Genomic DNA, 16,111 nt, shown 5'->3' on the forward strand with positions numbered 1-16,111 from the left:
GGTTCTTTGAGAAGACACACAAAACTGATAAACCCTTAGCCACACTCATCAAGAAAAAAAGGGAGAGGACTCAAATCAGTAAAATTAGAAATGAAAAAGGAGAAGTTACAACTGACACCATAGAAATACAAAGGATCATAAGAGAGTACTACAAGCAACTATATGCCAATAAAATGGACAACCTGGATGAAATGGACAAATTCTTAGAAAAGTACAACCTTCCAAGACTGAACCAAGAAGAAATAGAAAATATGAATAGACCAATCGCAAGCACTGAAATTGAAATTGTGATTAAAAATCTTCCAACAAACAAAAGTCCAGGACCAGATGGCTTCGCAGGTGAATTCTATCAAACATTTAGAGAAGAGCTAACACCAATCCTTCTCAAACTCTTCCAAAAAATTGCAGAGGGTGGAACACTCCCAAACTCATTCTACAAGCCTACCATCACCCTGATACCAAAACCAGACAAAGATATCACAAAAAAAGAAAATTACAGGCCAGTATCACTGATGAACATAGATGTAAAAATCCTCAACAAAATACTAGCAAACAGAATCCAACAACGCGTTAATAGGATCATATAACATGATCAAGTGGGATTTATTCCAGGGATGCAAGGATTCTTCAGTATATGCAAATAATCAATGTGATACACCATATTAATAACTTAAAGAATAAAAACCATTTGATCATCTCAATAGATGCAGAAAAAGCTTCTGACAAAATTCAACACCCATTTATGATAAAAACTCTCCAGAAAGTGGGCATAGAGAGAACCTACCTCAACATAATAAAGACCATATATGACAAACCCACAGCAAACATTATTCTCAATGGTGAAAAACTGAAAGCATTTCCTCTAAGATCAGGAACAAGACAAGGGTGTCCACTCTCACCACTACTATTCAACGTAGTTTTGGAAGTCCTGGCTACAACAATCAGAGAAGAAAAAGAAATAAAAGGAATATAAATTGGAAAAGAAGAAGTAAAACTGTCACTGTTTGCAAATGACATGATACTACACAGGGAAAATCCTAAAGATGCCACCAGAAAACTACTAGAGCTAATCAATGAATTTGGTAAAGTTGCAGGATAGAAAATTAATACTCAGAAATCTCTTGCATTCTTATATACTAACAACTAAAAGGCAGAAAGAGAAATTAAGGAAACAATCCCATTCACCATTGCAACAAAAAAATAAAATACCTAGGAATAAACCTACCTAAGGAGGCAAAAGACCTGTACTCAGAAAACTATAAAACACTGATGAAAGAAATGAAAGAAGACATAAATAGATGGAGCGATATACCATGTTCTTGGATTGGAAGAATCAATATTGTGAAAATGACTATACTACCCAAAGCAATCTACAGATTCAATGCAATCCCTGTCAAATTACCAATGGCATTTTTCACAGAACTAGAACAAAAAAATTTTACAATTCCTATGGAAACACAAAAGACCCCGAATAGCTAAAGCAATCTTGAGAAAGAAAAACAGAGCTGGAGGAATCAGGCTCCCTGACTTCAGACTATACTACAAAGCTACAGTAATCAAGACAGTATGGTACTGGCACAAAAACAGAAATATAGATCAATGGAACAGGATAGAAAGCCCAGAGATAAACCCATGCACATATTGTCACCTAATCTATGACAAAGGAGGCAAGAATATACAATGGAGAAAAGACAGTCTCTTCAATAAGTGGTGCTGGGAAAACTGGACAGCTCCATGGAAAAGAATGAAATTAGAACACTCCCTAACACCATACACAAAAAGAAACTCAAAATGGATTAAAGATCTAAATGTAAGACCAGACACTATAAAACTCTTAGAGGAAAACATAGGAAGAACACTCATTGACATAAACCACAGCAACATCTTTTTTCACCCACCTCCTAGAGTAATGAAAATTAAAACAAAAATAACCAAATGAGACCTAATGAAACTTAAAAGCTTTTGCACAGCAAAGGAGACCATAAAGAAGATGAAAAGACAACCCTCAGAATGGGAGAAAATATTTGCAAATGAAGCAACTGACAAAGGATTAATCTCCAAAATATACAAGCAGCTCATACAGCTCAGTATCAAAAAAACAAACAACCCAATCAAAAAATGGGCAGAAGACCTAAAAAGACATTTCTCCAAAGAAGACATACAGATGGCCAACAAACACATGAAAAGATGCTTAACATCACTAATTATTAGAGAAATGCAAATCAAAACTACAATGAGGTATTACCTCACACTGGCCAGAATGGCTGTCATCAAAAAACCTACAAACAGTAAATACTGGAGAGGGTGTGGAGAAAAGGGAACCCTCATACACTGTTGGTGGGAATGTAAATTGATACAGCCACTATGGAAAGCAGTATGGAGGTTCCTTAAAAAACTAAAAATAGAACTACCATATGATCCCACTACTGGACATATACCCAGAGAAAACCATAATTCAAAAAAACACATGCACCCCAATGTTCATAGCAGCACTATTTACAATAGCCAGGTCATGGAAGCAACCTAAATGTCCATCGACCGAGGAATGGATAAAGAAGATGTGGTATATATATACAATGGAATATTACTCAGCCATAAAAAGGAATGAAATTGGGTCATTTGTAGAGACGTGGGTGGACTTAGAGAGTGTCATACAGAGTGAAGTAAGTCAGAAAGAGAAAAGCAAATACCGTATAATAACGTGTATATGTGGAATCTAGAAAAATGGTATAGATGATCTTAGTTGTAAAGCAGAAATAGAGACACAGACTTAGAGGACAAATGTATGGCTACCAAGGGGGAAAGGGATGGGGTGGGAGGAACTGGGAGACTAGGATTGACACATATACATTATTGATACTATGTATAAAATGGACAACTGATGGGAACATGCTGTATAGCACAGGGAACTCATGTAGTGCACTGTGGTAACCTAAATGGGAGGGAAGTCCAAAAGGGAGGGGATATCTGTATGTGTATGGCGGATTCCTTTTGTTGTGCAGCGGAGGCTAACACAACATTGTAAGGCAACCATACTCCAATAAAAATTAATTTAAAAAAATTTATCAAATGAACAGTGAAATTGAGTTTATATGAGTAATAATAATTTTAGAGCAAATAAATACAATTTGTTCATGAAATGCAGTGCAGCGAAGTTCTGTTGTACCTGCCAAAGAGATGGATCACAGACTGGGACGGGGGCCTCATTCCCTAGAATGTAACGTCTTCTCTCCACAAACTTTCTTCACTGGCTTTACAACTTTGAGAGGCTCATGGTTATCCTGTTCTCCAAATGCACTTCAAATAAGGTTATGGCACGGAAAACACCGTGAGGGTGAAACAGAGGTGGAACACAGGAGTGCTTCAGTGATGGAAGCAGTCCTTGAGCTGCTGGACTGAAGGGTCCTCAGAATACCCTCACCCCCTTGCTCTCCTTTAGTCTTCAAATCAACACGTTTGGGGTTTGTCCCGTGATGTACACCTCAAATTTGTTCCAAATGATAATCTCTGCTTTGAAATTGTCAAAAAAACTCGATGAGCCTGTCTGCCTCAAACCACCATGTTAAATATCACTTCTGTATTGCTCAGCTCGGGCTGCCATAACAAAATACCACAGACCGGGTGGGTAAACAACAGAAATTGATTTTCTCACAGTTCTGGAGGCTGGAAGTCCGAGGTCAAGGTATTGGGTTTGGTTTCTTCTGAGGCCACTCTCCTTGGCTTGTAGGTGGCCGCCTTCTGGCTGTGTCCTCACGTGGGATTTCTTCTCTGTACCTGCATCCCTGGTGTCTCTGTGCATTCAAATCTCCTCTTATTATAAGGATACCAGTCATGGGAATTCCCTGCCGGTCCAGTGGTTAGGACTCGGCGCTTTCACTGCCAGGGCCCGGGTTCCATCCCTGGTTCCCGCAAGGCATGTGGCATGGCCAAAAATAATAATAATAATAAGGGTACCGGTCAAATTAGATTAAGGCCCACCCTAACAGCCTCATTTTAATGTAATCACCTCTTTAAAGGTCCTATGTCCAAATGCAGTCACATGCTGAGGTCCTGGGGGTTGAGGCTTCAACATATGAATTTGAGAGAAACACGATTCAGCCTAAAACAATTTCTTAATAGCATATTTTGTTAGTGGGTTTGGGGGCAGAAATGTCAGTGTACCCAAAGAAAGGTTGTGTAACAAATGGTATAACTTTTCATGAGCCACGATGGTTAAAAAGTCATTAACAGGATAGTTATCAGATGCAGGTCTGTGTATGTATCTTTACTGGAACGTGCACAGAATATGTTCACGAAATGGTAATGGCTGCTTCAAGAAGACATACTGGGTGTCTGGGGACAGTCAGGAGGGTTCACTGTATACTCTATCATTTTAATTTTGTTCCCTACACATGTACTAAAGCATATTCTAATAAGGGAATAAAATACTTATTTTAAGTCAAGGGGTGACTTAAATCCTATGTAATCACAGGGACCTGTCTGTCATATTCTCTGCTAGTATCCCCAAGCCCCATCACAGAGCCTGGTGCATAGGAGGCCTTCAGTAAGGGTACTGAAAAAATGAATAAATAAATTCCTTCGAGTGTTTGGACACAGGGACCCTGGCCAGCGGCCCCAGTGACCCTCTCTGTCTTTCTCCTTTGGTTTGCAGGCGGCAGCAGAGACCCCCAGGAGGGAACAAGCCTCAACAGCACGGTGACCACCCACCGGGCAGTGCCAAACACAACAGGGACCACCAGAAATCCTACCAGGGGGGCTCAGTGCCCCACCCCTCAGGGAGGTCCACCCATCATGGCTACAGCCAGAACCGGCGCTGGCACCACAGCAACATGAAGCATCCACCAGGCGACAAGGGGGAGGCAGGCGCCCACCGCAATGCCAAAGAGACCGTGACCATGGAGAGCCCCAAACTCGAGGACGCCCTAGGGGATGCCGGGCACAGCGGCCTCGAGCCCCCCTGCAGCCCTGATGCCCTGGCCCCGGTGGCTTCCGAGAGGCTGCCCCTGCTGCAGCCAGGGGGTCCAGAGGCTGAGACAAAGCGTAAAGACAGTATTATTCCCGAGCGCAGCGGGGAGCGGCCCAAAATTACCCTGCTCCAGTCTTCCAAAGACAGGCTGCGGCGAAGGCTGAAAGAAAAGGTACCGGTAATTGAATTTTCCTTGTTCTCTTGCACCAGGGAGGACAGCGCGAGGTAGGCATCTTGGTAGGTGAGCTCGGGTTTGCGGACCTGGGGAGCCTCGTGGAGGGAGGCTCATGTGGCCCCAGCACACCTGGTCAACGCTGCCTGAGGGACCCCCGGCCACCAGACGGCAGGCCCATGGCCAGCTGTGCATGTGAACCCCCTCCAGCACATCCCACCCTCCAAGAGTCGCGGGTGAACAGTCGGTACCAGCCCGCAGCCTGAGAAGGGAGGGGAGGAAGAGGCACGTGCTTCCAGGTGATGGGAGGTGTGCAGAGAAGGCCTGGTTCTTCCCTCCAGCGCTATCTGGTGGCAGATACTGCCCTCTTAGTGCCAAAGGGCATCCGGGGAAAACACAGAGCCTATAACAGAAGAATGCTTCTCCCGAAGGCGAGCACCAGGCTGCGCTCCCTGCCAGGGGAGAGCAAAGGTGAGTAGGGCAGAGTGCAGCAGACTGGCCTCAGCCTTGCCACTCCCCCGCTTCACCACCCAGCAGTAGGGAGGGGTCTAAGGGACAAAATTTAAGGAGGCACTCACTCTCAGCATCACGCAGATGCCCATCCTGCACTGGCACAGCCCTGAGAAGGAGGGCCTCCTTACATTTTGCTCCCCAGGAGCCTCACATTCCTCACCCTACTCCTGGCCCTGGTCTCTAGAGCCTAGTTCACAAATTCAGGAAGAGATGCCCCAAGCCTCCAGAGAAGGGCTGGAGCTCTGTCCCTGGCAGCGTTAAGTCCACTCTGCGCACCCTAGCTCCCCGTCCTCAGCCAAGGGTGCAGGTAAGGTCACCTTGGAAAGGAGCTGTTCCCAAGAAAGGCCCACTTGCCCCCAGCTTTCCTCCACAAGTCCTCCTTTTGGGGCTTCTGCGGAGCTCGAAGCTCCGGGCTTCTCCCTGACATCTCTCTACTGCCTTCTCTCCTCCACCTTTCACCTCCGAGGCCAGGTCCACACTCAGGCAGGACAAGGCAGGTCAGACCTTTTCCCTGATCAGTTCTCGAAGGTGACATGCTGCTGCTGGCATCCTTACAGCCCCGGGCCCCCACCCACTGCTCCCTGTGGGGCGGGCGGCTATGAGGTCCTGGAGGAAAGCCTCACTCATTCCCTTACGTCCCAAAGATAAGAGCCTGGGAGAGCTTCCCAAGTGATGGCCAGTGTGTGGTCTTTGCCTGAAGAGCTTCTGGAAGATTGCTGCAGTCCAGCCAGGGAGAGAGGATTGTTAATTCTCTCCAGCTCTACTGAATGTAACTGCAATGCCACAGAAGGGAAACAACATGGGCTTTAGAGTCCAGCAAACCAGCTCAGTCTTCACTCTGCCTTTGACTGGCTAGGTGGCCTTGGGCAAGTCACCTAACCTCTCTGGGCACCCCCCCCCAAGTTTACCCATCTGTAAAATGGGTATAATACTATCCACCTTGCAGACAGACTGCAGATCAAATGCCATAAGCTGTGTGAAGACCCTCGAGGGGTTATTCTATACATACCGACCACTATTCATGCCCTGGGGCCCACAGGGTTGGGGTGGAGAAGGAAGGGGGAGATAGAACAGGTAAGGTAGATCCGTAGCGCCCGTATTTCAACTTCAAGAACTGCCCTCAGGTGAGGCCTCCTGGACCAGGAGGAATGGGCTTAAGCAATAGCAGGGCTAAGGGTAAGCTATAGACCATCTAACCTAACCCCCTCATGTTACCAGGGAGGAAACTGAGGCCCAGGGTGTGAAACCACTTCCCAGAGCCATCCAGCTAGAGACAGACAGCAGGTTCTAGGACCTGGGCCTGAGCCTCCCAGCCCTGGATTCTTCTGTTGATGCCGGAAGGGCAAACATGGGGCTTCCCTTTATGTCCCTGCGCCTGCCCTTTAACCCTGGTCTCACATCCCAGCAGTTAAGTCAGTCATTTTCCTGGCTGCCAATCTATACTTCTGAGACATCAAATGCCATTTTCTTCCTCCCCCAGCGCAGGTCTGGTCCCAGTTGTAGTGAAACCACTTAAGGGTGTAGGGTTTTTTATCTGAAGTTTCCCTCCTCGAAGTGCCAGTTGCTTTCGTGGCACATTGGAGGATTCCTTGGTGTGCAGTGCTTGTTGTAAAAAGCCAGCACAGTCTCCATAGGACACAATGCCAAGGCCGAGTCACAGGGATCCCCACACCCAGAGAACATGATGGTCCTCGGGCTGAAGGAGCCGAGGTCTGGAGGACAAGGTAGCCACTCCATGGGCACCTTTAACCAACAGAGCAGGCATTTTGGATGCTACCTCCTTCCTGACCTAGTCTTCCTACCCTCGTTTTCTCTTGGCCCAATTTCTTATCTGTTATTTTATTTCATCTTTTATAAGCCCCGTTAAATCATTTCTAGATTGAGATATTTAATGTGTATGAGGCAAACCCAGTGTGTATGAGAATCCTGGGTAAGAGCTGGAGCTCACAAGAAGGATCCACCCAGGGTGTCACAGGGGCCAAGAAAAGGGTCAGCAGAGAGCCTGGGGCCCCAGGGTCCATGGTGAAGGTCGGCATTCCCGGAGGGATCAGACCTCAGGTTCTAGAAGGTGGGGCGGGTCCTTTCTGAGGGCGGCAGCCCCCCCTCCACTGGCCACCCCTCTGCAGAAAGCTGGGCTCCGCTCAGGCGCGACTCGGTTTGTCTCCCGCACCCCCAGGATGAAGTGGCCGTGGAGACCACCAACCCTCAGCAGAACAAGATGGACAAGTTGATTGAGATCCTGAACAGCATGAGGAACAACAGCAGCGACGTGGATGCCAAGCTCACCACCTTCATGGAGGAGGCCCAGAACTCGACCAACTCCGAGGAGATGCTGGGAGAGATCGTCCGCACCATCTACCAGAAGGCCGTGTCCGACCGCAGCTTTGCTTTCACGGCCGCCAAGCTCTGCGACAAGATGGCGCTCTTCATGGTGGAGGGGACCAAGTTCCGGAGCCTCCTCCTCAACATGCTTCAGGTAACGGACGCCGACAGCTGCACCTCCCACCACCCCCCCCGCCCCCTCCCCGCCGGTGGGTTATTACTAGAGAGAAGGCTGCAGATTCTGACCACAGTTGAACTTTTCCCAAGTTCCACCCTTGCCCGATTAATTATAGAAAATAAAAAGGCACTCAGGGGGCAAGGGATGAGTGGCCAGATTTGCGTGTGTTTGTGTGAGGGCTCCATGGTTACGATGGACCAATATAATTTTATAGGTGCTTCATGTTTAACCAGCCTTTCCCTCTTTCTATTTCCATGATAAGAGGGCTGGCTCTTGTCTTAACAGGCTCTGTGCTTTGACCTCTCCACGTCCCAGCAGACGTACACTTACTGTGGACTTCTCTTTTCCTCCTCTTCCTCCTCCCCGGCACCACCCTCCAGACCCTGCAGGTGGTGCGCTGGTTGTAGCTGGTGCTGAGATGGGTCTGAGCAAAAGGCATAAGGGCCTTGAGGAGGGAAGCATTGATCTGTCTGCCAATGCGCCTGGGCTTCTTGAAACCACTTTTAGGGCCGAGGGGAAGCATGGAGATCAAAGACTGTATTGTTCCTTGGTGCCATCCCACTAAATCCCTCCACCCCAGATAGCTTAATCCTGCCCCTCTTTATTCCTTCCTCCGTGGGTGCCGGCGTCCAGCGATGGTTTTACTGGGGTGTGTAATGGGCGTGGGCGTGGGTGCTTAGGCTGAGCCCAGCACTGTTTGATCTCATAGGTGGAGAGCTGAAGGCCTATACCTGCTCTTTCGTCATGGGTGGTAGCAAGTGGACTGGTCCCAGAACTGGTGGCATCAGGGAGAGGTAGCAGGTGGCACAGCATGGTGGCCATGCCAGGCCCAGGGACTCTTCCTTGCAGACTTGGCTGTGGAAAATCATCTGTAATCCTGCTTTGTACCTTAGGCTAGTTGAGATATGAAATGAGTTTCAGTCCAGGTAGGGTAAAACAATTGCTTAGAAGTTCTGAAAGTAGGATTACAGAGCTGGAAGAAACCAGCTGCAGGTCTGTCTTAACGAGGGTGACCATACAATAGGTCGTCCAAACCATGACACCTTTGAGAGTTGGGGCTGTAGTCATAATCGGGCCGAGACCCCAGGTGTTAACCAGGATATATGGTCACCCGGGTCTTAGCCACCTGGTTCGCAGTCTTCCCTCTCTTCCCGGAGAACAGGGTGGGAGGAACCCCCTCCGAAGGCTGCCCGTGGGCTCCATCCCCGCCGTCCTCTCCTCTTCCCAGGGACACTCTCACTGCAACCCGAGCCTCGCTGGCCAGCCTGGGCTGCTTCTGTCCAGCTCGAGGCACCGATCGGGTTCCCATTCCTGGATCGCCCACGCTCCCCGGTGATGAATTCCCTCATTACCTGAGGGATTTGCACATGGGGCATGTTCCTCGCGGGCCGGAATGTCCTGGGAGAGTGTGGAGGGTGACGGTGGGGAGCAGCCTGTCTGCCACGTACAGCCAGGCATGGGGGAGTCAGGGACAGATTGGCCTTTGGCCTTGGCTTTTATCAAGAGAAGGGCCAGGATAGGGCAAGACTTCTAGACAATAGTTGGACAGACACACAGGGCGTGGGACGAGATGCACCCAGGCGGGAAGGGCAGCTGGCAGCAGGGGCCACCCAGGGTCCTGCCCCGGTCAGGCTTCTCTTCCAGTGACCCGTGGTTAGAGCGGCCTTGCCCACAGTACCCGGCAGAGCATCAATCCTGGGAAATGCTCAGCCGCAAACGGAGCTTCGCGGCCCTACACCCGCCTCTGCGTCAGCCCCAGAGTGGACTGGCTTAGGCCAGCAGGAAGGGAACCTGTTTGGCTACATCCAACTCAGTGAAGTCCCCTTTGCATTCCCCAGCTAATGACTTCTTGTGGAATTAGTGTGCTGAGAGACACAGTTTGGCAAACACTAGCGCAGGGAAAGAGCACTAAACCGAAAGTCAGGAAACAGGGCTTCTCGGCCTGATTGAGCCATCGTCACCCGGAGCTTGGCCTCTGCAGCTCCTGCTGGGAAAGCGATTGGCTGCTCTACACTGGTCAGTGGACCTTAGGATTTTGCGCTGCTGAAGATGAGGCGGGGGCCTCAGGGAGGGCGTGAGTGGCCCCACGTGAGCTGCTTCCTTTCTCTCTCTCTCTCCTGGCCCTGTTAGTGACATGAAGCAGTCCTGGGTCCCTCTCATCCTCAGAAACTTGCTTACCCCATACTGGGGCTCAGTGATAGGTCTGTCATGTGTGACAGGCTTTGGGGGCCGGCCCAAGGGACCCAGTCCTGCTAGTGTCACTTGTCTCTGGGGCAGAGGGGGACTCTCACTCCCAATCTGCCATTTGCCTGGGTGGAGCATTTGTGGGTCAGATATTTAGAAATCGAAATGTCCCCTAGACCCTACCACCCACTTCATCTCCTGCAGCCCCAGCTTAAGTGTAAGAGGGAGCCCCTTGAAGGATGTAACCAGAGGGCTGGAGCTGGACACTCAGGCCTCCTGGGTCACTGTTCAAAGCCCTTTGGCTCCCATGGAAGGTGGGCTGGATGTGCTGGCGTGAGGCGACCCCTAAGCTCCTAGCAGACCCCCGGTTACAAGGCCAGGAGGAAGCCAGCACTGCGTGTCTGTCGGGACCTCCTCTGCAGCTGAGGAGGTGGCAGGTTGGAGTAGGCTTTCTAGGCAGCATAATACATGGCCACTCACCACCCCAGACCCACAAGGCTCAAGAAAAGAGAGCAGTGGGCATAGCTCATTAAACCCCACTTTCCTTGTGACCCACAGGGGTGTCGTTTTTCACCTGCTTTCATTTTCTGGCCAACCTGATTTGTATCCCTTCCCTGGCCAACAGTCCTGGGCCTGGCCCCCAGCGCCTTCCCCCTGCTTTCTCCCTCTGAGGTTCACGCTCAGCTGCATGCACTCAAGGCCCACTGCCTCTGGATCCCCAGCCAGCCCCTGGTTCAGTTCGGCGCCCTCTGAGATGCCCCTCACATGGCCAGGTTTCGCCTCTGCCTCCATGTACAAGTTCTGAGACCCGGCTTAGTGATTCTGGCTGCAAAGCGGACAGGGTGTGAAGTGCCCTATGAACACAGCTCCCAGCAGCTGTCTTTGGATGCTGCCCTCCTTGGCCGACCGCTTTCACTGCCTGGGCTTCGGCAGTGGGAGCTGGCAGCGCGGCAGGGGAGGGGCAGGCTCTGATGTAGTGGACACTCTCTGGCACAGTGTGGCGCTGCCTGCCAAGCTGGGATGCCGCCCCCATGGAGAGGCAAGTGGGCCCAGGGGGAAGTCAAAAGACCTTTCACCCTTCCCAGCCAGACTCAGCGTCGTCATCTCAAGAAGTCCAAAAGCACTACCCTCATGAGCACGGACAATGCCAGAGACCTTGGGGTCCCAGGGGACCCCTGTCACCAATCCACAGCTCAAAAATCATCTTCAGTTTTTACATCTAAACTGAGTCTTTTTGCCTTAGATGTGGTCATTTTCTTAGTAATGTTCTTGTAAGTAAAATTCTACTTATTAAACAGATATTTCTCGGATGTCTGTTATGTGCCAAGCGTGCAGTCTTCATTAGATCAGTGCTTGTCAAACTTGAATGTGTGTTTGAATCACATGGGATTTTATTTAAATAGAGGTTCTGATTCAAGAGGTCTGGGTAGAACCTGAGAAGCTACATTTCTAACAAGCTCCCAGGCCATGCCCATGCTGCTGGCCCAGGGACCACACTTTGAGTACTAAGACATTGGATGGCTGGTGGTTTTGTAGGTGGTGGGTCAAGTTCATAGACAGGCCAACTGAGGCACAGTCTTTTATTGATGTGATGTCAGAAGGGGGGATCCAGCCTGGGAATATTGAGTTCCAGCCACCAGGTTTTCTTTAGGGCATTGGTTCTCACCCTGGCTGTCCATTAGAATTTTTCACGGGGAGATGCTTTTATTGGGTTGGCCAGAAAGTTCGTTCGATTAGTGAATATGTTGTTCAATAAAGTTCTTGGTGAAGATGAAAAACGTGTCTCTTATTTTTATTTGAGACTGAATGAGCTTTTTGGCCAACCCAATAAAACATACCGGCCCAGGGGCTCCCCCCCCCAGACCAGTTGAATTAGATTCTCCAGAGATGGGCCTGGGCATACTTTTTTAAAGACCTTTCTGGCCGATTCTGTGGTGCTGCAGATTGAACACCACTGTTAGAAAGATACTCCAGAGATGCCCTGACTGTGCCACCACTGTCACTTATGAACCACTGTCACTTATGAACAGCCCTGCCTGTCACCCTGTGAATCAGCCAAGAAATGTGTACCAGGTACCGGACTCTTTGCTGAGTGATGTGAAGGATTCAGAGCCTGAGCTGGTGGGAGAACACCAAAGCAGGAGACGTCAGCCCCCGAGACACTCCCGTCACCTTGCCCGGCCTCGGCTTCCCCTCTGTGCAGTGAGAAGCTGGGCTGGACCATCTCAGGGGACCTTTCTCACATACCTCGCTGTCCTGACATTCCTCCTGGGAAGCCTCCACACTAACCGCGCCAGCCAGCTAGAGGCTGCCTCTCCTCTCCCGCCCTCCCCATTTCTCTCTGCTCTCAGCTCCGTTCCCCAGGTCCTTTTCCTTTTTCTTGGTCTCAGACATTTGTTGAAGCGCCTATCACATGTTTCAGGAAAAGGGCCTCACTCTCAATCCACGTTGCCAGGCTAGGCCACCAGTAAAGCTGAAGAGGTGATTCGTTTCCCTGCCCGACCTGCCTCACCCCACCTCGTCCCACCCGGCTCCCAGCTGCATGATTGCATGGTCCCGCACTCACGAGACTATGAGCATTGATGGATCCTGACTTCCAGGAGGACGTGGGCTGCCCATGGCCCCTGGGTTACAGAGGTCACCAAAACTCTGCCTTGATCCTCACCAAGGAACTGTGGTACGATGAGGGGAGGGGGCTCTGCTTTCACAGCGAGGTGAAGAATGAGCGTGCCTCTTTTTATGGGACCTTTGGAATGACAGGAATTGGAGGCCTGAGCCCCCTCCACCCAGCACTGCCCCGTCACCACCCTGGGCCTTCCAGTCCAGCTCAGGGAATGCTCCTTTGCTGAAATATGCTTGGGTAGTATAAGTTCAAGCCCTCCTCTGTTGAAATGTGTGTGCCCTGTTTAGCCAAGAGGTGTCTGCATCTGAGCTATGCAGAGCAAAGTATTATTAGAGCAGGCATCAGTGTGTCTGTAACTGAACCCAACTCTCCCTAGCAACCGTTGTCAACAACACATCTAACAGAAGGAGGCAATACCTTTTTTTGAAGAAAAAAAAAAAAACAAAAAACCCTCATCTCACCAAGTCGTAAACACAACAAGGCTGTTGGGAAAAGACAACGCAATTCAGAATCTGGCATGTGACCAGGTTTCAAAATAAATTGCTGTCTGCCAGCACCTTCTAGAAGACAGCCTGACCTGGAGCTAGAAAATGGATAAACTCTCCAGAGTGTCTAGCTGGGTCACCCATTAAGCATCGTGTTTGGGGCTTCTGATACACAGAAACTCAATTGCTTGGTGAAGGGACTCCATGGGGCCTCTGGGAGATCTCTGGGAGTGATTTTAACTGTGGGTTTTAGCCCCAGAAGGGGCACTCAAGATTTTCTGGTCTGGCTGCCCCATAAGTGAATCAAAATACAAGCTGCATCTTCAGGGCTTATGTGACCGATCACCCCACTTTTACCCCATTTCTGCCATCTCTGTCCCCGTCTTCGTCCCACATTTGCTGGCTTGGGCAAAGGGACTGGGCTGTTCCTCTAACTCAGCTCATAAAAGGGAACCTCGGTCTTCCCTGGTGGCACGGTGGTTAAGAATCCGCCTGCTAATGCAGGGGACAGGGGTTAGAGCCCTGGTCCGGGAAGATTCCACATGCCGCGGAGCAACTAAGCCCGTGCGCCACAACTACTGAGTCTGCGCTCTAGAGCCCGCGCGCCACGGCTACTGAGCCCACATGCCACAGCTGCTGAAGCCTGCGCACCTAGAGCCCGTGCTCTGCAACAAGAGAAGCCGCTGCAATGAGAAGCCCGCACACCGCAACGAAGAGTAGCCCCCACTCGCCACAAACAGAGAAAGCCCGCAGAGCAACGAAGACGCAACACAGCCAAAAATAAAATAAATAAAAATAAATTTATTAAAAAAAAAAAAGGAACCTCGTTCTTCCTGGTTATCTCAAGGTTCAGGAAAATCAAAAGTTGTTCCTCTTTACCCAAAATTTGGAGTTCCTAACCCCAATCTTTTACTGAGGGAGGGAGGAGAGGAACAAACATTGATTCTTGGCGTTCTAACCAGCTCTGAGTTGTAAGTTCCTTGAGGGCAGGGATCCTGGCTGTGTGATCATCAGTCCCCAGCTCCTAGCATCATGACATGTACACAGTAGGTGCTCAGCAAGTGCTTGAGGAAGGGAGGGATGGAGCCCTCAGTCTTAGGTACCAGAGCTCCCTGGTATGAGGTGGGCTTCTCAGCTCTTCTGAGCACTTTCATGCGTGTGAACGTGGAGATTCTCTCTCCGAGGTGGGTTCCAGGGCAGGATCCATCCCCCACGTTTACAGATGAGGACGGTGGCTCAGCAAGGCTACAAAGTCATGGGGGTGGTCAGTCCAGCACCCCAAGCTCTTGGCTCCCTGGCCACCCCCCAAATAGAATATACCGGTCAGAAAGTTGGGAAAATCAGGAATCCTTCTCATGAAGCTATCAGTGGAGATTTCAAAATCCATCCTCCTATATGAGACTCCCACTGGGTTTCCAATGGTCTGAATCTCTGGGCTTTCCAGGCCAATAGAGAGCTGAGGGTGTCTGAGGAAACACCTCCACGGCTCCATCTGCTTTACGCAGATGAACCACACAGCTGTTCTTCCTGAGGCTGGCTCTCCCCTCGCACCCTCTCCCTTGGCCCAGAGCTCCGCCTTCACCCCTGCACGCCCACCACTGAGCCGATGTGCACTCCAGGCATGTAAACTAATTTTACTGTTGGCCCAAGCCAGGCATACCCAGGGATAGAAGCACATTGTTCTGTGCATTCCAGAGCCTGAGCAAAGCCCTGGGCTGTACCCACCCCGAGCTCCCCTCCACTGGTTGCTAGAAATCAAGAGGGAGAAAGCGGAGGACTAGCGGGCAATGCAAGCAACTCTCCCGTGGGCAGATTATGGAAGGTGATTTTGAAGACCCACAAAAGGTCTCTCTTTCTAAAAAATGTTGCCCCAATGGCACCCTGTGAGTTGTCGGTGCCCTGCAAGGGCCAGGCAGAGCTGGCACACACATTCCCCGACGGGGGGCGCCAGCAGGCTTGCCTACATGTCCTGTCACAGGAGCTTGACCTGCGTAGGAGTCTGTGGCAGGTACAGCTACCCCGCCGGGGACAGCGATGCCCGGCTGGTACCCACGCTCTTAGCCCACCGGACCCGAACCAGAGGCGAGGCCTGTGCCTCCTGCCAGACTTGTTGCCCACACTTGCTATGGAACGAGTGAATTTTACCTTCTTTCTTCTAATCCTGATGTCTTCCCCTCAACAAACATTTATTGAGCACCTGCTGTGTACCACACGCCGTGGCACAGCCCATGCATATGTCACCTCTGTCAATTCTCCCTCCCATCTCGTCGTCCCCCAGTTTGTGCCGGCGGGGCACTGGCCCAAGTCTGAGAGGTTTATTCAAGGACCCAGCTGGAATGCCTCAAGTCAGGTTTTTCTGCCTTAGTGGGGGCACCGTGGCTTCCGAAAGTGCTAAATCTGAGGCCCCTTCTAGAACTTTGGAATGCCCCACGAGACAGAAGTAGCCTGTGACTCGAAAAGAAAAAAAAAAAGCATTTTGATTTTTTAATCTGAAAATAAGCAGAGGAAAGAAAATGTCAGTCCCAGAAGGAGCCCAGGACAGCGGCCTGCCAGTCAAGGTTTTCTTGTCTGAGGCTGTGTCCCCAGGTGTCTTGGGGGGCAAAGACTGTATCCGAGAGATCTTTGTGTCCCCCACCAAGCCTGCCCATGGCAGGTATTCAGCAAGCAT

General features: G+C 50.2%; 1 protein-coding gene across 5 annotated transcripts in view; it reads left to right on the forward strand.

Moving 5' to 3' along the window:
* The window catches only part of CTIF (cap binding complex dependent translation initiation factor), a 304,506-nt gene that overhangs the window by 204,282 nt on the left and 84,113 nt on the right, over positions 1-16,111 (forward strand). For 3 of the 5 annotated variants that reach the window (XM_036822931.1, XM_036822932.1, XM_036822929.1), the window contains 2 exons: positions 4,652-5,144; positions 7,828-8,127. In XM_036822931.1, coding sequence (XP_036678826.1) covers positions 4,652-5,144; positions 7,828-8,127 — 793 coding nt within the window. The remainder of the gene's footprint in view (positions 1-4,651; positions 5,145-7,827; positions 8,128-16,111) is intronic. The other 2 variants (XM_036822928.1, XM_036822930.1) reach the window with 1 other exon arrangement.

The sequence above is a fragment of the Balaenoptera musculus genome, chromosome 14 (genome assembly GCF_009873245.2).
Source record: "Balaenoptera musculus isolate JJ_BM4_2016_0621 chromosome 14, mBalMus1.pri.v3, whole genome shotgun sequence".
Classification (NCBI taxonomy): domain Eukaryota; kingdom Metazoa; phylum Chordata; class Mammalia; order Artiodactyla; family Balaenopteridae; genus Balaenoptera; species Balaenoptera musculus.